Here is a 23,456-nt window from a genome sequence, read left to right as displayed (position 1 = left end):
GGATTTCATATGGCCACAGGCCCCATTTCAGTCTTCCCATCACCCCTCCAGGTCTGCCATCCATTGCGCATGGTAGCCACCAGCCTACATTAGAGACCAGGATATGGGCTTAGCTGAACACCAAGCCCACTGTTCCTACTCTTTCCCTTCCCAATCCCCAATCATAATGGGCCAGGCAGAGCCCAGGAATCCAGGAGCCAGCCAGGTGGCAAAACTCTTGGTGCATGAGCCATACCACCCCTACTACGTCCTAGCCTGTGCCCCCCCACTCCCCGGGGCAGGCTGGGATCTGCCAGGGACTAGCCTTGGGGAGGCAATCATGAGTTTTTTCCTTTCCCTCCCCACAGGTTTGGAATAAATTGCCTCATCCAATTTGAAGACTTTGCCAATGCCAATGCCTTCCGTCTGCTCAACAAATACCGCAACAAGTACTGCATGTTCAATGATGACATCCAAGGTAAGTTTCGCCCCACCTGAACAAGCCACTGAGGACTAATGCTTTCTCACAGGCCGTGCTGGGTGCCAGAATGGGGGCACCCCCTAGCTAGTCTGCTGCCAGGAGCTGTGGAAAAGAGCATTCATGTTGGATTCAACTCCCACGTGGCTGATTCATAGCCCTCTGACTTGGGAGAAGTCCCTTAACTTTGCTTGGCCTCAGCTTCTTCACCTATAAAATGGACATCATTACTGCTTCCGAGGAAAGTAAGAATTATGTGATTTAATATCTGAGAGAAATACTAACCAAAGCTGTCATTTTCTAGCTGGTTGAACTTGGGCTAATCACATCTTTGAGCTGTAGTTGTATCATCTAGTCATTAGGGATGATAAGACTGCCTTGGAAGATTATTATGAAAATTTAAAGAGCTAATATATGGAAAGTACTAGCACATAGGACTCATCAGACTAAAGCATCAATCACCATAAAAATGGCTTTCACAAGCCACAGTGACTCATTCTTGGATTTTCCAAACACTAGGTGTAGCCTTGTCAGAGAATCAGGACGGTTCCTCCCTTCTCTTAACTTGGCTTGATTGTGTGCTATTCAGAATGATAACTATGAAAGACATTGACACCAGGGCCCCAGGGCACTCCAAAAGCCAATGGGAAGCACCTTCTAGGTCGGGTCAACTGGATAATCTGTGCTATGGACCAGAAGTGTCTGAAGGCACCTCCTTCTTACTGTGGAAGTGCCAGTATATGAAACTGGAGGTTGGAGGCAGGGGTGCCCTCACATATCTCTCCTGATCTCAGCATTCTCAGTAAGAGCATTGGGAGCTATTCCTAGTATTTTATAAAGCTCAGGAGAAACATGAGGACATATAGGTTACTGTTTAACAAATGAAGTTTGGCAAGCAAAATCTTTTAAAACCAAAGACACATGTCAGAACAAGAACAAGTTGGTGGGGGACAGGTGTTGGTCCTTGGGAGTAAAAGATTGGCCAACCCTTCATTTTTGCAGATGAGAGCTGAAACAGTTACATTTCATCAGATGAGTTAGGGTTAAACCTAGAGGATTCAAACCCAGGTAATAATAGCTAAGGTTTAGAGCTGAATATTTATTGTACACCCGGCACTGTCCTAAGGACTTGACACTTTTAATCATATGAGATTTTATCATCCCTGTCTTAGGAATGAAGAAACAGGCACAGAGAGAATAAGTAACTTACATAAAAAGTAAGTGTAGAGTTGAAATTTGGACTCTAAATTCTGAGTTCATAATCACTCACTATACCGTTCCTAGACCTTACGCTATTTCAAAATCAAAGGCCCCTTCCTTTCCTGTGGCCCCCATTAAGAGTTAAAGAAATGTGATAAATGTTTTTTTAATTGGTCATAAATTGTCAAGAGGCAGGATTGCACAGTTAAGCATATTATTAGACAATTAAGATCAAAATATATGACTTCACTTGAAGAGTGAGTAGAAGAGAGAGGTGACCCAGTAAGGGAAAGCTGACACATGGCAATCCCCCGGCCCAGGGGATTGTGTCCCCCCAGATGTAGGGGCCTGGGACAGGCACTGGCTGCCAGCCCAGCCTCACCCAGAGATGTGGGGCACTCTGCACAGTCAGGGCAGCGCGGTCCAGGAGCACTAGCTGGCGGTGGGAAGCATTCACTCCCTGCCCGCTGGCCGGTCACCTCACTGTTAGTCCCGTGGATGGTGGGGTGTGACTGCGGCCCTCGAGGAAACACCTGCTGGCTGGCCCCTGACCGATGCCCCTGTCATGGCCCTCGCGCATGAGTCAGCAGCAGGACAGCCATCCCCCTGGGCCCACTGGGCTGCCAAGGCCAGAAGGTGGAAGTGGAAAACAAGTCCATGTGGGCATCACACCTGGTGCAGACTCCAGATGTGCACCGGCGCACGCACGTGCACACACACGCAGTCATGTGTGTACATCCTCATAAACATGGGCACAGGGACACATCCGGGCCCTGCACCTATCTGCCTCCACTGCCCCCGGCTGCTGCCACAGAGCATGTCTAAGATCAAACCATGGCTCTAGGCTCCCCCTTCATGAGCAGGTTCACACTCTCCCTCAGAAGTGTGAGGCTTCGGCAATCTGCCTACTGGTGCCCCACCCCCACCCCCACCCACTTCTCTGTCCTCTGACCTCCCTCCTTGTCAGTTCTTTGCACGTGAAAGTTCTGCTCCCCACTCCCTCCCCATCACCTTTGCCTCAGTAACTCCTACTCAGCCTTCAGGACTCAGCTAAGGATTTCCTGTCTTAGGGAGGGCCTCGCACCAGGCTTTGCTCCCCCAGTCTGACTTGGGTACCCACGGGGAGCTCCCACAGTGCTCCCCTGTTAGTTCTCTTACCACACCGTAACCCAGGTACCCCCACTGAGTTGTCTGTCTCCCCAGGAGACTATAAGCTTCCAGAAGCAGAAACTGTGTCATTTATTCTCATTCCCCAGTTCCCAGTAAAGTGCCTGGCACACGATAGATGCTTCATAAATATTGGGAGAATGAATTAATGAATAAATGAATGAATGAAGTCAAATACACAAATTGACATTCTCATAAGCACACCCACCAATTCCTGTGGCCCTGGCTCCTGTGGACACTTGCCCCTGCAGCCCCTCTGTTGTGCAGGTCACCATGCACATCCTTACAGAGAAATGCCCCCACACTCAGATGCATATACATCTTTACACGTGTGTACCCTCATTCATACACACACGTAACATTTTTTTTTTTAGCATTTTTAATTAAATCAACTCATTGTTAAATTCCGTGGTTTTGTTTCCTCTTTATAGCCAGTTCCAGCAGAGTCTATTTCGCTCCCAGACTATTTCAGATGGAATAGTCTTCTGGACTCCACAGCAGATAGCAAAGGAATTTCCCATTCTTTTCTCAGAAATTAAAGACTAAAGTCCTTAATCTAAAATGTATAACAGGATCAAGCAAATAGTACCAGAATGTCAGGATCTCTGTAGGTTTTTGATCAGGACAGCCTGACCTGTTACGTATGACCCTCTAACAATCGTAGAGAGGTGGGCATGGCAGCACACCACCTGGATCTTCCTTCAAGAAAAGACTTGTCCCAGGGCACCTGGGTGCCTCAGTAGGTTAAGCATCTGCCTTCATTCAGCTCAGGTCATGATCTCGGGGTCCTGGGATCGAGCCCTGCATCAGGCTCCCTGATGCTCCTTGCATCAGCAGAGAGTCTGCTTCTCCCGCTCCCTCTGCCTGCTGCTCCCTTTGCTTGTGCTCTCACACACTCTCAGTCAAATAAATAAACAAAATCTGAAAGAAAGACAAGACTTGTCCCAACTGCTGGCGGGCTGTCAGCTGCATGAGGCAGAGCGGCTCAGCTATGGAGCGCCCCTGCCCCCCAAGGCCCTGTCCTGCCACAGATGCCCTCACCCAGTGATGAGGGAATATAAAAGCCCAGCCGTCTTGGCCCAATGTAGGACAACTTGGAGAGGACATTTTAACTCCAGAGCTCCCCCTCAGGGTTGGCTGGGGCTTTAGGGACTCCATCACAGCCCGCTTCTCCTCTGCATCTTGCTCCCGCCCCCCCTTCCATAGGTGCTGATCCCAAGGGCATTTCTTGATAACATCCTGAACACTCCACATGTCTCAGAATCTGCTTCCCAGGGAGCCCAAGCTGTGCCAAATAATACCATTTTGCATGTACACAGAACTTTGGATGTGGAAGGTGTTTTTCATCCACATGATCTCACAACTTCTTCAAAATAGCCCCTACCCCTCCAGGGAGGCTGCACAGCTGTCCCTCGTCACTGGTAAGGAAGCTGAAGTTCAAGGGTTAGTTTTTGCTCCAGGTCATATAGCCAGACGGGCACAAGGTGGGACTAGAACCTGGCTATTTCTGACTCAGAGCTCAGAGTTCTCCCTCCGTCTCTGTGACATCGGGCTGCCTGTTCCCTGCATGTGGGAGGCAGTGCAGTGAGTCTGCTTGCTAAGAATTAAATCCCAGATCCCACATGACTGGGGGTGTCACTGGGCTCCAGCAGCCTGCTGCTCCCATATTCCCCATCCGTTCATTCAACTCCCCCAGTTTACAGACCAAAGAGGAGGCCCAGAGAGGGGAAGGGGCTTACCACCACCCCCTACACCTCCCTTCCTCCCCATCACCAGCTGGTTACTGATGGGTCCAGCTCCAGAAGCCTCTGATGTGTGTTTTCAGTGCTAAGTGGGCAATCAGGAGACGGGTGAGGAATTCTAGGATTCATGGGACAACATAGAAGATGTTAAGCTCATGCTAGAATTGGCCCCTTTCACCTCCAAGTACAAAGTAAAGATAAATGAAACCTAAAACTATATAGCCATGCTCAAAAATAGAAAAGGAACATCCACATGCAGAATTGAAGAGAGTTGGAGAAAGGAGGAGGAGGGAGAGAGGCAGGCAAAAAAGAAGGAGGCATGACAGTGGTAAACAGACACCAACAACAAATCACAGGTGGTTGCTGGGGACAAACCCAGCCCACCCCAGGAGGACTCATCATCACAATCTGCCTGGAACCACACACATGGTAGGGACTGGAAAACGAGACAGGGGCCACGCTGCCTGCTCTGAATACCAGCCCAGCATCACATCCTTGGTGGAACAAGGAAGATATGACTAAAGGCTTCAGGGTCCTCCCAGACTGTGCTCCGTGAGGGCAGGGCCAGGCCTGGAGCTGAGCAGGAGCTCTGGCACACAACTGGAACTGTCTTGTGGCCAGGCTGCTAGAGCACTCACCTGGGACTCTGCAACCCCTCAGGGCTGCCCACATGGTGGGGCGCCTGCAGCCCCAGTGCTGGAAGGGCCCGGTGCCCCCAGGGCTGCCAGCAGGCTCCTCTGCCCCCACCCCTGCTGACTCACGGGAGCCTCAGCCACCCCAGGCCGGTTCTCAGTGAGCGGGGCTGCTCGTGCACTGGCTACTGCTGGCAGGCTCTTCAGGAATTTGGAAGAGGCAGGGCCTCAGGTGTCTATTTGTTTCAGCGGGAACCAGAGAAGCATCCCTGCCCTTAGGGGAGGAGAAAGAGACCTAGAAGGGGAACGGCAACAAGAGTGGTCATGCAGGAGGACAGGCCAGCTGCATCCTTTCCCGGGAGCCAGATCCAGGATGCTGCTGGCCTAGTGACCTTGGGCCTCGGGCCCCCACTGCTAGCTGCTCACACCGTATGGCCAGGGACACGAAAGTCTAGCCGGCTTGTCTGTTCCAGAGCATCCTCCTGCCCCATCAGCCTGCCCTGGACCTGCACTGCTCCCAGGTCCCAGCACATCCCCGGAACCAGATGGCCTGTCAGGGTGCCATGTGCTATGTCAGGCCGTCATCACCCTCTCGCGCTTTCAAGTTTTAACTTGTGAGTCAGAGTACTTAACAGTCAGGCCTTGGATTGAGACAAGCCAAGGTCTGAATCCCCATTTTTCTACTTTGTGCTTTGGCCAAATGGCTTAAATCCTCACAGCCTTCTTTTCTTTATCCGCAAAATGGACATGAGAGTATCAACAGCCAGGAATGATAATCAGCCAGTGCCGACAGACGACCAGGATGCTTTGAAAAAGCCATCACCGACTCGGGTTGGCCCACACTGATTCACTGCGAGGTGTTTCCATCATTATCCCTGTTTGTGGCACCAGGTTGTCATAGGGACAGGCAGGGACAGGCATGCAGTAGTACTCACTTCTGGTACCTAGTATGAGTACCTCTGGGGCATAGTAGGCTCCTGACACATACGTGTGAGAGGGAGGAAAGGAGGGCTGATACCCAAAGACAGAGAGGCTGGGTGGACGGGAGGAGAGAGGTCCGTGTGAGCACAGGAGTGGGCAAGCCTGAGGAGAAGGGAGGCAGGACCTCTGCCTACTTCCCACATACACCCTATTCTTCTAGCCCATTGACTTCCTCCTCATTCTATGAATTTTCTGCCAATTGTGATTTTGAATATGCTGGTCCCTCTGCCTAGAGTTCTCTGCTTCTCTTGACTAACATCTGTGTGTCCTTAAAGGCTCAAGCCTCACCTCCTCCAGGGTACCACGCCCTGGGCGAAGCTCGTCCCACAGGGGTCTGGCTAACCCCACCCTTCCCCAGACCTAGGAGTCACCCCTTTTGCAGAATGCTCAGAGTTCCCCAGAGCTCAGATGTCATGATAGGGGCAGATGGGAAGGAATGGCCAAGCTCTGAAGACTTTGACCAGCTGGTTTTTCCTGTTTACAAGACACCAGGAGCTATTTCCGGCTCTTAGGGGCTTCGGCCCCCTCCCCTGCACCACCACACACATGGAGCAGCATTCCTGGCCCTTCCAATCTCTCTCCCTCATCATGAAGCCTCCCTGGCCTCTTCAACCTTCTCTCCACAGCCTTTCTTTTTTTTTTTTTTTTTTTTTTTTCTTTTTTTCCCATGAAGTCCTGTGTTCTCTGGCTGTTCTTCACTTAACAGGGCTATCTCTAGCCCTGAGTTTCTTGTGAGTCTCTTGCATCTGCTCCCGGCTCCTGTGACTTCTCATTAGCCTGTTACATCAGGTAAAACCTCAAAGAAGCCAACAAGATGGTAATTATTCTCTCTGGTTCCTCCCAAATTGTGTCAGAGTGGGTCTAACCCATCTTCTGCATGGGCCAGGAACTGCCTTCTATAGAGTCTAGGGATTCCAGAAAGTTCTCCCATGACACAGAAATAGGGCTGAAGTAGCCTAGAGGGCTTTGGCTGTATCCAATAAGGGGAACTTGAATTTTCTGAACATATGTGCTGTTAACTACCTACAAACCGACTGTTTTATTCACCCTTCTACACCCAAGGCCTGGTGTACTGAAGGCCCAGAACAGGCACCCAGTACAGACACTAATGGACAATGAATGATGGGGAAGGTAGGAGCGGGCCTGGCCTTGAAGTGTAGGACACACAGTCCCCACATGGCCCCAGGCCTCCAAGGCCACCATGAATGGACCCTGACCAAGCCTAACCCCGTGCCCTTGTCCCCGTGTGGGACAGCAGTTGTACCTCACCTGAAAACTGGCTAGTTCTTCCCTTTCCTCCAGTAATCTGTTGTTCAGCATGAAGGGTCCTTTAACTTTGTCAAATGTGACCATTAGAAACTACCTTTTCAGCTTGTCCTTTTGTGCTGTTTCCCAAATGTACAACCTCTAATACTCAGTTTACAGGAAATGTAATTATGGAAAGCTCCCTCTGAAAAGGAAAGCTTGTTTTTATTTCATCGTGAATGGGAAACACCCCATCACAGTTTGTACGGCCCATGGCATTCATGAGCACCAGCCAGGTTCAACAACCTCCCCGGAGCCCTGGGCTTCTCCAGGTGGCTACCTCCAGAAAGCTAACTAGTTTGCTTCCTCTCCACTTTTGAATCCCTAACACTTTACCCAAGAGCTACCCAAAATGAAAGTCAATGATGAGATAACTTTATTTGCCAGACTTTATAAGATAGGGCTGCTCCAGAACTGCTGTTTTGTCTCTTGAATGTTGGTCTGTAATCAGGGTAACTTGCCACTTGACAGGCTGGCCTCAGAGGAGGATCCCAGAGAGAAGAGCAGGAGTGTGGGGCTCCAGGAGCCAAGGGCAGAGAGAGTTTCCCAAAGGGTGACCTTGCCAAGAGGTGGGGACAGTTGCTTGATTGGACTGGGTTTTAGGGAGGAAAAAGGAAAAAAGAGGTGACAAGTATATTCAGCTCTTTACAAATAAGAAATAGGGTGAGACTATACAGAGTCAAGACAAAGCCTTCCAAAGGTGGGAGCTTGAGGACCTATTTGTACGTTGATGGCGGTGATTCAGCAGAAGAGAAATAGAGGATACAAAAGAGAGAGAGGAAAGAGAGAGAGAGAGAATTATGAGACAAATTCCTTGAGTGGGCAAAACAGACGGGATCTGGCACATACCTGGAGGTGGCTTTAGCAAGGAGCGGGGATGGCCCATCGGTGGTAACAGGAGGAAAGACAAGTGTGAGGACTTGGAGGGTTTCTAGACTTGGAAGAGGATTTAGAAGTTCTCTCCTGATTGTTTGAACCTCACTTTCCACCTCTGAGAGGGGGGAAAACGGGGGCTCCTAATACCTGCTTGGTAGAGTTGTTGTGAAGATTAAATGAGCAAATAGAGCTAAACACACACCTAGCACAGAGTCAAGGTCGCGAGGAGAGTGATCAATAGATGGCAGTTGCCCTTGTACCCTTTCATGGAAGTGTTACATTCTTTCCTATCAGATTTCCTATTGTTTTGTGTTCTCCACCCTTTCCAGAATCATTGACATCTCCTGCCTAAGGTCACTTCCTTCTACTTCCACAACCCCCACCCTTCAGTTCTCCCCCAAGGAAAGCCCATCATGCCCTTCCTGCTGCCATCAAGTCCCGAGTCAGGAGAGGGTGGCTGAGCCTCAGAGATCACAAAGGGCAGGAAGTAGCACCCTGGTGTTCCTGCTTTGCTTCCGACTGGGCGACAGTGCCCTCATCTGTTGTAAGTCATTCTCTCCAGTCCCCATCCAGCACTGAATTTCTACAGCTAAGCCCAATTGTTGGGCTTGTAGGTTCTAACCACAGTTGAGCCTTGGCCTCTGAGAGGGAAAGGACCCATCAAGGCATTGGGGGGGGGGGGGGGGGGTCGGTTGTCTTTGGGATTCTCTGATGGAATATCTTTGGCGCCATCTGGCGGCGCATGTCTTGCACAGCTACTCTTTTCAGGAGGCAGAAGATGGCCTGAAATAGAATCAGATGAATAGAAACCCCCTCTCTATCCAGTGGAAGAAAACCAGTACTTCACCTAGAGAAGCCATCTAGTGCGGTACATCTCAGGCTTAAACGGGCATGCATATACATCATCTGAAGATCTTTTGAAATACAGACTCTGACCCAGTAGAACTAAAATGAAAGTGGCTCTTGGGAGCCAAAGAGTAGGATGTGTGGAGTTTGCACAAAGTTATTTGCAGAAAGATGGAAATGGGGAGTAGCTGATGCAATAAGTGGACATATCATAGGCCAGGGTGTTTAGGAATTTGGAGGAGGGTCATACTGTGCAATTCTTACTACCTTTAAATAATTACTTAAATTGTTTTTTGATGCTTTCTTGGGTGTCAGCATGGTATTCCTTTTGAACACAGTACAGTTCTGAGCCTGGCCATGATACAGCCTCTCTTTATTCAGGTTAAATCAAAAGTAGATCTGGGCAGAGAAAGAGAGGTTAAGGCTGCCTGGCTGGAGAAAACAGAGGATGTCTGGCAGAGGAGATCCTGTGGGCTGGGTCTTAAGGAATCAATAACGAACTGCAGAAGGTCCTATAGATGGTAAACAGCTGGGCAAAGCACAGGAGGGGAGAAAGACACAACGTGTTCAGGAATGAGCAGTAATGCACCCATTGCATGGAGTACGTGGGGAGGCATGAAGCAAAAGGGGGTCGATGCTGACAATAGACTTTTCTATCCGTGAACTAACAAGAGGCATATCGTAAACACCTTCTTCATAGTTGTCATCACACTTGTAATCAGTTAATACTGGTTATACTTTCTTTATAAAGTTATACTTGCAGTTAACACTTTCTTTACAGAGCAGGAAGGAACCTGTTTTGTTATCAATGGTATCCTTGGTAACTCAGAGTCCAATACCTAATTGATGCTTAAGACATAAAATGAAGGCAATGAATTCTAAATAATGACCTCTGACTACTGATTATGTAACAGCTATTCGTGCCCAAGCTTTGGTGAATAGGGAGTTCCCCAGAGGCAGGGACCATGTTTGAGTCCTCTTCCACAAGTGCCTAGCATGGGCCACGGCCCTCCACACCTGCGTTGTGAGCTCCTTGGGGACCCTCAGGAGGATGTCAGGAAAGCCCCCCAGTAGTCCTCAGCCCAGGCCGTGGGACCCTGTGGCACTTTAGCAGCCCTCCAGACCATTCCTATGTGAAGGCTGGAGAGCCTACACCCCTCCTTCTGTGTTCCCCCAATGAGCATGTCCTTATTAGCCTCTGGCTGTTTCATGTGCCCCCTGTCTTGGCCCAACACATGGCCTCTAAGCCAGGCACAAATCCAGCCCATATTCTGGGAGAAGGCCCATCCCCAGAGCTACAAAATACAAATCCCTTAGATAACTGGAAAGAGTAAACAGAAAATTCATTCATATTCCCACTCTGCAAACCTTTAATATTCTGTTATTCCTTCCAGATTCTCAGTGCACGTTTCATTACAACTAGAATTATGATATGTAGACCTTTTAAGGTTCTCTTCCTTCCAGCTAACCCAGTGAAGCATTGTCTAATGGTTAGGAGCATAAGGCCTCGTGCCTGATTCCCCGGGATTCCCTGATACCCTTCAAATCCTCACTCTGTTATATAATCTTGGACAACTCATCAAACGACTCTGTACTTCATTTTCTCAGGCTGAGAAATGAGGGTGATAATAGGTAGGATTAAACAAATAAATGTCTTTATAGTTAGACACATAAAACACTTAGAGCAATATCTGACATTAGCTACTAACTTAATAGCATTTTCTCTGCTGCCCCATCTTCATGATTATTTTAAACGGCTGCAGTACATTCTGAGTGTCCACATTAGCTTCTACTTAACCGTCACTCCTTTGTTAGATGTTTAAGTTATTTCCAGTCATTCTGCATTATAAATAACACCATCATAAATATCCTAGGACATGCATGGTGGATTTTTCCATACATAGATTCCCAGGAGTCGAAGTATGAGGTGAAAGGGCACGAACATGTTATGCCTTTGTTCTATATTGGGAAAGAGTTTTCCAAAAAAGTTTGTAGCATTTTAAAATACAATTTATGCTGCAACTTTTTACTTTTCACTCCTCCCTCACCAGCCTTGGATGACATCAGTTACTGTGATTTGTGCAACGTCAACAACCCATAAGTTGTCCCCCATGTAACTTCTTTTCTTTGACTATCATGGAGGCTTACCACTGCCCGTGTGATTACTTTACTGTGAACTCTCCATCAGGTAGGGTCTACACCCGTTGCTTTAGCAGAAAAGACTTAGTACAAAGTCCTGCTTATTATGTATTTAAAAAATGAAAAGCCCTAAGGACCTGCTCCCAGCCCGGAGCCTATAGAGTAAAAAGGAAGACCAGGTGACAGCCAGCTAGTATTGGTATCTCTGAGGCGTGCGCTACAAGGCTTGTTCCGCAAGTGATGGACAGAGTGCTTCTGGATTCAACTCAACAGAACAATCTGTTGCTGTAGAAGTGGAAAGCCAAGGCTGTGGAGTTTACTGATTTAGCAAGATGAAAATGCAGCATGCCTACTTAAATTTGAATTTCAGATAAGGAATGAATAATTTTTTTAGAATATTTATACTAATATTGCATGGGACATACACTAAAAAAAGAAAAGTTATTTGTTGTTTATCAAAAATTCAAATTTATGTGTCCTACATTTTACCCGGCAATCTTACAAGGCAGGCATGATGCTGGAAAAAGCGTTCCTTCCTCTTCTCCTAGCCTTTCCATCACCCTGTTTTCTTTCTTGTCCTCAGGCAGGACCTCAGTTGTCTGGGATTTTTTGGTGGGATGAGCCAAACCTTTATTTCTGAAGGTGAATCCTCAGTGGTCCTACCTCTCCTTTGTTGTAATACTATTCATTCTTATCTCCTATTGAGCATACAAGTACTGAGACACACCCCCAGAGGATCCCCTGGGCTTAGACCTAATCCCTCCTGTCCTCAGTTTTCCATCAGTATCAGGATGAATAACCACAGCCAGTAAAGTAATCCTGTCTTTCTTTGTCCCCTGGTTTCATGGCAAAAAGAGCACCAGATGGCCAAGGGGCAGTCTCAGATCTCAATTTGGTAGAACCATGTTGTGAATGCTGTAGAAACATCTGTGTCATGGGAATCAACACTTCCAATCCAGAGAGCACAAAATTGAAGAGACAGGAAGCAAAGTTTGTACAAGTGAGTTATTAGGTGAAATGGTGAAAGGAACCACTTCCACTTCAACCCCTTGATTTCCAGACCCAAGTATTCTGGCTGCGGGAGAAAGAGCACAATGTATTGTCTGCTAAGTCAAATCCTATATTACATCCTGTAAGATAGAACTTCACCAGCTTCATGGGGTGTTACCTCTACTGAATCTTAAGTAAGTCTTCAGGAGCCCATTCTGCCAATCTATTAGGCCAGCTGCTCCTAAGCGGAAGAGTACTTAGTAATACCACTGAATTCCATGGGCATAAGCCTATTGCTTCACTTCTATTACTGTGAAATGAATTCCTTGATTAGAGCCTCATTGTCTGGAATATATTGGGATGGTGAATAGGCCATTCACAGATTCCAAACATCCACAGATTATGGCATTGGCAGATTATTATATACAGGGAAAGAAAATCTATATCCAGAATATTTGTTTATTCCAGTGAAGACAAGTCTCTCCCCTGTTTATAATGGAAAGAATCCAATGTAATCATCCTGCTGCCAGGTAAATGGTGCTCCCAGGGAATGGTGCCATACCAGGAGCTCCATATTAGTCTCTGCCGTTGACAGGTTAGTCATTTAGCAGTAGCAGTAGTAGGTCAGCCTTGATGAGAGGAGGTCCATGCTTAGCTTCCATCCTTGCCACCATGGCTCCTTTGTACATAAACTCATTTTATAAACCCTGGATGGTGGGAGAAGGACGCCGACTAACATACACAGGACATGCCATTTTCTCCACCTGATTGAGGGAACCTATTTCATTATGCCCTTTGGTGAACGTTCTTATGTGGCCCAAGTATGTTCACACTGTACATCTATCCCAAGAGGTCCGTCCACACACCCCTTCCCCACACCTCTTTATCACCAATCTTACTATTTATTTTATTCTAAGTCCCTGACCATCAGCCAAACCATTAGCAACTGCCCATGAATCAATGTAGATCTAGCCATCTCTTGGTCCAAAATGGACAACCAAATTTACAACTTTAAGTCATGTCCATTGGGAATATTTTCCTCACTATCACCTTTTTGGGCTACCTTTTATTGGGGCTGTGAAGCTGCAGCCATAAACTTCCCATTGATCCCAGTATATCATTAAGAATAATCTGTAAACCAAGCCCACGTTTCTTTCTCCTTGGTCATAAGGAATCCCTAGTGAGGCTGTAGGTGTGCACTGAGCAAGAAGAAATCATGCAGCAGCAGAAGATGTCAAATGAGTCTGAGCCACCTGCTCATGCAACTTACTTGTACCTTCCAGATGGCCTCAAGCCATTGATGATGGTATGCTACCGGGCACACCAACCTTATGACTTGGTGGGTAAGATAGGCAGCTCAGATCACATGGTCACCTAATGTCTCATGGCTAGTTTGTGGGCTCATTTTTAATTTGTTTTTTTTTTTTTATCCATTTATCCCTTAAACAAATTATTCTGTGAGGCTCATACTTCTTTTCGGCTTCTATTAAATTTGTACTTGTCATTTCACTTATGAATGATGGTAGTAGCAGCACCTGACTATCTGATCCTCATTCCCAGGGTCCAGTAACAACCCAGGAGCTGTTTCTCAAAAGAACAATTAGCTACAAAACAGGGCGTGCACTTGCTCCAGAGCCAGCATGCCTACAGACTTGACTTCCGTAAGGCCAAGGAACGTCACTTGTTCTGCTGCACATTCTAGTCATGGGGAACTCTGCCAAGGGTCTTCTTTTAGAGATTGGAAGCCAGTGGCCAGGGACTGACCTCAGGGTACTCTGTTGCAGGCACAGCCTCCGTCGCTGTGGCAGGGATCCTGGCTGCTCTACGAATCACTAAGAACAAGCTCTCCAATCACGTGTTTGTTTTCCAAGGTGCAGGTGAGGTAGGTGCCATCAGGAGAATGATGGGTGAAGCATGAAGAAAGAGAGGTGTTTAGGGGTTCAGAGAAGAGGAACCATCAAGGTATCTTATGACAACTGCAGCTGCCTGGACACCATTTGGGTGTCTCAAGGACTTTACTGGGCCTTAAGGAGTAGGGGGAAAGGTGCAGAGAAGAGAGGATCTTGGTAAAGCATCTGATAAATGCTGAGCAGCTATCTGCCTTGTATCTGAACGTCCACCATATGGTACCTCCCAGGCAGCCATGGGCATCGCACACCTCCTTGTCATGGCCCTGGAAAAAGAAGGTGTACCCAAGGCGGAGGCTACAAGGAAGATCTGGATGGTGGACTCCAAGGGGCTCATTGTCAAGGTACTGTCAGTCTGGAGACCTAGAGGTTTCCTGACACCTACAGCTATTGGAACCAGACTATAAGAGGTCTCCAGGGGGCAAAATGCTCAGACAAAATACAAAGCAACAGGAGGGTAATGTCCTAACCTCCAAAGCAGAAGCCTTAACTGCTCTGTCCAAAAGCCTGTACTAACCTCCAGCAACAGTAAATCATAATGTTCCAAAAGTAACCTGCCCTCTCTTCCACATCCTTGCATATTTTACTCCTCTGTCTGAAATGCCCTTGTCTTGTGCCACACACCCACTCTCAACCCTCAACCCCATCTGTTTCCTCCTTGTCTTCTGTTACCTCCTCCAAGATGCTTTCCCTGAGCATCTAGGTCTCAGTTTATTTTCTACATTTATGCTCATGTAGCCATTCCCCTCCACACATTGCACTTGCCACACTATAGGGCAGTTGCCCTTGTAATTGTCTTTCTGCCCACTAGGCTATGTAGTCTTCATATCAATGGCATGTAATGAGTGTGTAATTATGTTTGAAGTATGAGTGAAAGCATGAATGAGATACAGTCTGGCTTCTAGCTGGAATATGGTGAAGGGCATAACTGGATGGCCTCCTTCCTTAGGATTTCACTGAAAGCTCCAAGCTTTAATGCCCCAAATTCCACTGACATAGAATGCCAGTGAGAGATTTTTTTTTTTAAGATGACAGAGGTAAAAATGAAGGAAGTACATAGGGGTGTCAACCAAGAATAGAAGAGCCTCAGCAGAAACTGACCTTCTGTTGTCTCATATAGAGCCAGATCACCTCCAGAAGGGATTCCTCCCCCCACCGCAGGTCATTCTAGAGCATAAGTCAGGCAAAGGTAAAAGCTGCCAGAGGCTACCCTCTTGCCACCTTTCAACATTATTTTGCTCATCCCATGAAGCTTACCCCTGCTCTAATCTCTCTCAAAGCTGAGGTCTTCACTCTGCCTCTCATGAGGCCAGCTGACCCAAAGGAGTCATCAGAGACATCTGTACCATCTACTAGCCTGTCACCCACTGACTCCCATTTGAGGAAATGGAAAGAATCCTGGGCTTGTTGAGAACAGCCAGCCATTGCAAGCCTGTCCTGGGGCTTAGCTTATTACTATTCACAGGGAGGTCAGTGGCTCTTGTAAAATACATTCAAATTAGCTTCCTGACCCTGGGTGACTCAGGCCCCCATCCCTCAACTGGCCCTAAGTGCTGGCAGCCTTGGGGCCAAAGGTCTTATTCAGATACAGACATTTCATGAGAGCCTTTCTGTCCTGGCCCAGGAAGCCATGATCCTAGCAGCACAAAGGAAGGCTTTATAGATTCTCCATGTATGTTTTGACTTAAATAAATCCCCACATACATCCCCACACTGTGACACAAACCCAATAAAATCCTCAGGTTCCACCTTGGGTTTTATCAGGAGATCTGATCAAGAGGATGAGTGACAAGGCTTCTGATAGCTCAAACCAAAGCACGGGGCTTTCCAGGGAATGCTCTCAGAATCTCCAGATGCATCCATGTCCAACCAAGCTGTTCTCACTGCCAAGCACCATGTTTTCCTTTCCCTGCAGGGGAGGAGCCACCTAAACCATGAGAAGGAGATGTTTGCCCAGGACCATCCTGAAGTGAAGAGCCTGGAGGAGGTGGTGAGGCTGGTGAAGCCCACGGCCATCATAGGTAGGAGGAGGCAGGAGGCCCACTGTCCAGCCCAGCTAACCCTCTTGACTTTCAGGTGCAAACTAAGGCTCAGCCAGGAGGCATAAGTCATCAATGGAAACACAGCTCCCTCCCTGATTCCATGTCCACTTCAGTGCCACAATCTTTCACTGAGTGACTACTATATAAAAACCACAGAACTAAGGCACCAAACTGGGGCTTAGTGAGGAAGATTTATACAATGCAGTGGAAAAGCACAGGGCTGGTCTTTCTAACCGAGAGGAAGTGAGCACTGGTCTCCCAAACAGGGGACCCTGGCATCTCTTCCTGTACTGGGAGAGCCATGCACCCTAAAGGACAATGCCCAGGAATGCCTTCACGAATACATCTCAACTGAGCAGAGACCTGAAGTGGACCAGCGTTCCCTTAGGGATTAACAGGAGGTCTTACCCAGCTCACGCAAGAAGACCCTTTTCTCTTTGGCTCCCTCCATCCACCCATATGGTGGATGCTATCTCCAAAAGTCTTTCATGTTGCACCAAGTTCCCCACCACCACCACCACCGCCACCACGAGAGGAATGGGGTGTTTATAAAGAGTAGGCATCCCTACTACCCCCCTTTTCCCTGTAGGTGTTGCTGCCATCGCAGGAGCCTTCACGGAGCAGATTCTGAGGGACATGGCCTCCTTCCACGAGCGCCCTATCATCTTTGCCCTGAGCAACCCCACCAGCAAGGCCGAGTGCACGGCTGAGAAGTGCTACCAGGTTACTGAGGTCAGCGGGGAGTCCTTCCTTCCCCAGGCTGAGAGGACATAGTAACCATAATTATGAGAAACCCTATGAGGGTGAAAAAAACGTCCCCACATCACTGATGAGCAAACCAAGGTTCAGAAAGATGAAATAACTTGCCCAAGGTCACAGAGCTAATAAGGAGTGGAGCTTTGAAGCCCAAGCTCTTACCATCATGTTATACTATTCAGGGTTCCTCTAGTAACATAGAGCTTTGACCAGAACCTGAGGCATTTATAGACTCTAGGTCACCTGCATACGTGTCATGACCTGGATTGGCCCGCTCGGGAGGTGACAGGTTAAAATACCTTCACCTGTCAGTGATTTCTTGGCTGCCAGGTAACTCAGTGGGAGCTAAGCTTTCTGGTCAATGAACAAGTGTGCTTTCAGCACCTGCAGTGTGCTCAGCCCAATGCTGAGCCATTTGGGAGAGAATGAAGAAGGGTTTGACCTTCGGGAGATAAAACTAGGCCACCATTACTGCCTGAAACCCATCTCCACGCTCCATCTCTGGTTTTCTTCCCAACTCCAGGGCCGAGGGATCTTTGCCAGTGGAAGTCCTTTTAAGAGCGTGACTCTAGAAGATGGCAGGACCTTCATTCCTGGGCAAGGAAACAATGCCTATGTGTTCCCTGGAGTGGCTCTGGGAGTCATTGCTGGCGGGATCCGGCACATCCCAGATGAGATCTTCCTCCTGACGGCAGAGGTATCACTGCCCCTGCTCCCCTGCATGCACACTCCCAATAGGGCCTGTGATCTATACCAGGTCCTACACTGGGCCCCCAAAGATTCCTTCTACCACCTCTTCTACCCACCTGCCCCAAACCTAGCAGTAGATCCTCAAAATGCTTGACCTCAAGCTTTGGTCAAGATCACCTCGATGCTTAAACTTCTCTCAGAACATACAATTTTTAAGGGAGAATAAGGACTAGCCAATGGGAGGAGGCATTGACAGGAGGCACTGGCAGTGAGGGGACATAGCTTATCTGCCCCTTGCTTCCCAGCAGTGCCCACATGATGCCTAGAACAGAGGAGATGCCACCAAAGCCATCTGAAACTAGGCTCATGGACCATGACAGGCCACGGATTCTTCCAGCCCCTGATTTTGACCACATTGCCAGGGTAAGCTGTTGTAGGATAAGCCCCACTAGGGCAGCTTTCTGTAAGAAAGGGATAGATTGCAAGCCAGGTTTCCCTATTCTGGCCTGGATCTGGAGCACAGATACAGGAGTACTCCCCATGTATCTTACTAGAAATACTCCCAAAATGATTCTTTATTGGACGTGATGAAAACAATGAAAGAATCCATTAAGAATGACAGCCTACATTCATAATAATGGCTATTACTACTAGCAGCTACAATGGCTTACATTTACCACACGTTTACTAAATGCCAGGCACTTCACATTTATCTTCACTCTGAGGAAACCATAGAAATGTCTCTTTGGGGAGGCTAAACTAACCAAAACTATAAACAAATACTAGATATATTTATCCCCAATGAGTTCCAAAGGCTCTACTGTGCTTTCTGACACATTTGCCTTTCCCCCTCACCATGGTGAGAGCCCCGAACCAGCAAGCCATGGGAACAGCCTCCAGGCAGCCCTATCTAGCTCTACTTCTGGGAGTCCCATAAGGAACTGTCTCATGCTCTAGGTTCCTTCTTACTACGTCCTGGTCTTTGAGCACTGCCTCCACAAAGACATGCAAGTAGTGTCCCTGAAGGTTTTTCAGCCTCCCCCAAGCCATGAGCACACTAGCTATGGCTTTGTGCCATGGGCCTCTGTCCATCTTGTGTGAGTATTCTGTGTATTTCTTCTTCCTGCTGTGTCAGTGGTGGTGGTGTCCTGTGGCCGAGAGTGGAGATCTTTGAATGTCCCATTGGGTGGGAAGAGTCACTTCCTGCTTAGAGTTAACCTAAAAGCAAACTGCCCTATTGTGCAAAAACATGGTTGCTAGAGCCTTCCCCTGTAAGCCCAAGAGACATCTACATGCCCACCTCCTAGTGTTGTGGGGCAGGTCAGCTCCATCATTTCATGAGCAGTGTCCATCAACTACACAGGAACCTCTCCTCAATCCACCTATTAATAATTGCTTGTGGCAAACAAGTGAAGATCTCTCCCTTCTAGCAGCTGACAGTCTGGTCTTTAAATTTCTGAAAGGAGTACTTTTAGGTTTAGACATTTAAGTTAAATCCGATTTTCCTATGGAAAAAAATAATAGGACTTTTAAGAGATTTATATATCTCCTTCCACCTTGACAACTCTGTAAAATAGATAGTGATTATTGCTATGTGACACACAAGGAAAGCGAGGCACAGAGTCTAAGCTACATGTCCAAGGTCACTGGGCTTGTGAGCAGTGGCACCAGAATGGCCCCAGAGCTGCAGCAAAGCACCACCAGTGCCCAACATCTGAGAAGTGACCACCCCTACATGATATCTCTCTTCACTCTGCAGGATGACTCTTGCAGATGCAGATCAAGCCATGGACATCCTGTTTCCCTCTGATCCCATCTTCTACACCTCCCCACCCCCCAAGAAAATCCTTGAAAACCCAGAACAGTCTATCTCTCTCCTCATTTCAGACATTTGAATGGCTCCTTGGTGCTAACAGGATAAAGCCCAAACTCCTTCACATGGTTTCCATACAAGGCATGTCATCAGCAGGCCCTCCTTCCTTTCCTCTCCAGCCTTTAGCCTCCCCCTACCTCCACCTAGCCAATGTTCTTTTCACAGTCTAGAACCCATGCTCCCTCCTGCTGCCTCTCTCCAAGAAATCGGATGTGCTGTTCCCTCTCTCTTTTTGAGTACTTCATACTTCGTCCTTCGGGTCTTAGCTGGTGTCACCCACTTCCCCTGGAAAGCTTTCCTGTACATGGCAGACCGGGCCCTGCTTTCCTCTGTGCCTCTGTGCCCCCTCTGCTTACACTCACCATTATGTTACAATCATTTGTACCTGTTTGTTAATTGTCCACTGACTCCAGACTATAGGAGGAAAAAGGCTTCTCTGCCATGGATCCTCAGCAACTAGCACAGAGCCTGGCATATGACAGAGCTCAGTTAATGTTTGAATGAATGAATGGAGAGGAGAGGTAGGAGCACGAAAATGAGGTGGAAGAGGAGGAGACCCACTTCCCTAACGTCAGCCAAACTCTGAGGCAAGACCAACTCCTTTGGCTCATCCATTCTGGGACACAGTTCTGAGGGAGCACTGTGGCTTTTCCCAAATTTAAATTGACACAAGATTGGGTGGGAGTGGATTCGGAGCCAGCACATAACAGAGGCTGTTCCGCAAAGTTGGCTGAGTGAGGCTGGATGATGAGGTGAGGCTTGAGGGGGAGAGCTGGGCCTCAGAGACCGCTCTGAACCAGGGAAGGAAGCTGTGGGAGGTGCTGTTCCCAGGATGATGTGCCTAGGGCGTTCATTCAGAGAAAGTGGTATCACGCACTGCAGAAGCAGCCTTTCTGCTGGAAAGGAAAGCTCAAGATGGCCCAGGGGGGCACCCAGGATATTACCAAGAATGTGGGAGAGGAAGTGAGGGTCTCCAGGATCTCTGTGCAATAGGCTGGACCAGCCAAGGGAGCAGCCTAGAGTCTGCTTTACAAGCCACAGGTTTATTCATGTTGCTCTTGGTGATTATCCTTTAGAATTTAGGGTCTCGTGTAGTTTAAAGCCTCAGCCAATCTCACAGTACAGAAATCTCACAGTACAGTCCTTGCTTAAAAGCCCAAGCATTGGAGCACCTGGGTGGCTCAAGGATTTGACTCTTGATTTCAGCTCAGGTCAGGATCTCAGGGTCAATAAGATCAAGCTCCACATCGGGCTCTGCACTGGGTCTGGAGTCTGCTTAAGATTCTCTCTCTCTCTCTCTCTCTCTCTCTCTCTCTGCCCTCCCCCCAATCTCTAAAATAATAAATAAATAAATAATCTTCTAAAAAAGAATAAAAACCCAAGCATTAAGCTCCCCTGGGCCAAGAGAGGGCAGAGATGACAGCGGGAACTGCAATAATTGGCCATCTGTGAGGGGCAAGGTGAGTCTCTGGGATAATGAGCTGGGCTTGTTCTGTGAAGGCAGAAACTCAGCTTATAACTCTCGGTTCTCTCTCCCCAGCAAATTGCCCAAGAGGTCTCTGAGCAGCATTTGTCCCAGGGGAGACTGTACCCACCACTCAGCACCATCCGAGATGTGTCTCTGAGAATCGCCATCAAAGTAAGGAGCATCCGACCCCCAGTCATACGGCTAGTGAGGCTCAACCCCTTCCTCTGTCTGGGTTTAGGAGAGCTAAGGGGATGGCAGCTGTGGAGACATCCTGAGCATCTCGGGCTGCACTGCATGAGCCTGGAGGCTGCAGCTCAAGCCCCACACCCAACACCCACTCAGGCCAGTTCTGGGAAAGCTCCTGATTTCCCACCAGGCAAAAAGGTCATCAAAGTCCATCATCTTGGGGCCCGGAATGTGGGTGGAATTTTTAAAAAATGAATCATAAGTGTCCATTTATACAGAAAGGTCAATTTTCATAGCATCATGAAAAGAACTCAGGCTGTCAGGTCCCAGCTCTGCCAGTCACTTCACTTTCCTGAGCCTCAGTTTCCTCCTTTTCCAAAGGGGCCACTAGTCCCTTTCTCCCGGACTTCTGAAGATTAAAGAGGATAGTGAGAAAGCTCCACACTTAGTATAGAGTAAATGCTCATTCCTCCCCCTTTTTCTCAGAATGGCTGGGCCACAGCATGATCAGGTTCATGGAATATTCCAAGGAAAAATGTTATCCTAGACACCTTGCAGAGATGATGGGTTTTCAGAGAATCAGAACACAATGCAATAAAGACTGGCCCAACATTGATAACTGTTAAATATAGATAATGATTGCATTAGGGTTTATTATACTGTCATTTTTATTAGAATATGTCTTACCTTTTCTATAGGATTTAAAAATAATTTCAGAAAGTGTGCTGCACAACAGCATGTGTTCCCCATGAGCTGTCCATTGTAGGGTCCAGAATCAGCCCTCAAGACCATAGGTCCAGCTCATAGTCCCAGCTCCACCATGTCCATTTCCCTCCTTTCGGGGATCTTGAGATTAATGCTCTCCTGAAACCAAATCTAATACCCACAGAATAATGTCCAGGCTATTCTCCCAACTCAACCCATTTAGGGGGGAAAAATATCAGGTACTGGACACCTGATGTTGTCTGTTACCTAATTTTATCCTCACTCTACTCCAGAGAAAGGTCTCCTTACTCCCACTTTACAGTGAGGAAACTGAGGCTCAGCAAGGACAGTGTCACTGCTGAGGACCCACAGGCAGTTGGAAGCAGAGTCAGACTTCAGTCTGAGGCCTCTTGATCCTGGCCTAGTGTTTATTCCACTGCATCGCAGCTTCCTGCCTAGGCAGAAAGCTCAAACTCCTATCCAGTCGTTTCATGGACAACAGTTCATGGTTCCCCAGGGGTTATTCCCCTTCCACAGGCTCCCAAGCAACCTGTAGGCAACTTTTAGGCAGGTTCCTCCTGAGTTCCAGTTCCTCACCCAATACGTTTTTCCCTAGGTCCTCGACTTCGCGTACAAACACAACCTGGCCTCCTACTACCCGGAGCCCAAGGACAAGGAGGCTTTTGTGAGATCCCTGGTCTACACTCCAGATTATGACTCCTTTACACTGGACAGCTATACTTGGCCCAAGGAAGCCATGAATGTTCAAACAGTCTGATGCAGTTTCAGACGCTGGTGTGAGGCTGGAACAAGCCCAGAGTAACACTGACAATATAAATGGATTCTAAAATGGCCATCTTTGTCACTGTGTTTTTCCTTTGAACTTTCTGGTGTGAGGGGAGATACCCAGGCACACAGTGAATGAGAGCCTTGTACATGAAGGCCCTGAGAATTCACTTTTCTATAACCCTCTTCTGACTTCCTCCCCAAGAATTTCTTCGTCTAATTACCAACAATTAGCTAGACCTTGTGGGAAATCTAGAATCCTTCCTAGAACTCTGCCTTTACAGAGTTCAGAGTCTAGTGAAGGGAATGAGGTATGAACACAATTCGTTTTGCCACAAGGGAGAAAGTGGTTAAGTCCATAAAAGAAGTGCAGATAAAGGTCAAGGGTACTCAGAGAAGGGAGCAGGTACTCCCTATGAGAATATTAGAGAAGGCTTCAGGGGGAGAAAAGTGTGCACTGAGTCCCAAGGGTAAAGGATAGGTAGGAGTCATGAGAAAATGAGGAAGATAAGGGCAGCCACTGACCAGAGAACATGGCCCACTCATGAGGGAGTTCAATCCCTGTTGGAGGAATACACACCCTTCAAGACTCAGATGGGTATGAAGGCTGAGTAGCTAAAGGCAACTCACTTGACAAAAATTGTCACTGAAATGTGGGTTACTGAATATTAGGATTCCTTTCTGGTTCTTATTAAAAGGAAAACTAGA

General features: G+C 47.8%; 1 protein-coding gene across 3 annotated transcripts in view; it reads left to right on the top strand.

Annotated features, from left to right (window-relative positions):
• ME3 (malic enzyme 3) overlaps positions 1–22,816 on the top strand; it is a 187,492-nt gene extending 164,676 nt beyond the window's left edge. For all 3 annotated transcript variants that reach the window (XM_072726141.1, XM_072726143.1, XM_072726142.1), the window contains exons 8-15: positions 348–457; positions 14,120–14,217; positions 14,473–14,586; positions 16,158–16,263; positions 16,874–17,016; positions 17,564–17,737; positions 21,144–21,242; positions 22,579–22,816. In XM_072726141.1, coding sequence (XP_072582242.1) covers positions 348–457; positions 14,120–14,217; positions 14,473–14,586; positions 16,158–16,263; positions 16,874–17,016; positions 17,564–17,737; positions 21,144–21,242; positions 22,579–22,740 — 1,006 coding nt within the window. In that variant the 3' untranslated portion in view covers positions 22,741–22,816. The remainder of the gene's footprint in view (positions 1–347; positions 458–14,119; positions 14,218–14,472; positions 14,587–16,157; positions 16,264–16,873; positions 17,017–17,563; positions 17,738–21,143; positions 21,243–22,578) is intronic.
• Positions 22,817–23,456: the final 640 nt, after the last annotated feature.

This window comes from Vulpes vulpes, chromosome 11 (genome assembly GCF_048418805.1).
Source record: "Vulpes vulpes isolate BD-2025 chromosome 11, VulVul3, whole genome shotgun sequence".
Classification (NCBI taxonomy): Eukaryota; Metazoa; Chordata; class Mammalia; order Carnivora; family Canidae; genus Vulpes; species Vulpes vulpes.
This window is presented reverse-complemented; position numbering and strand designations above follow the sequence as displayed.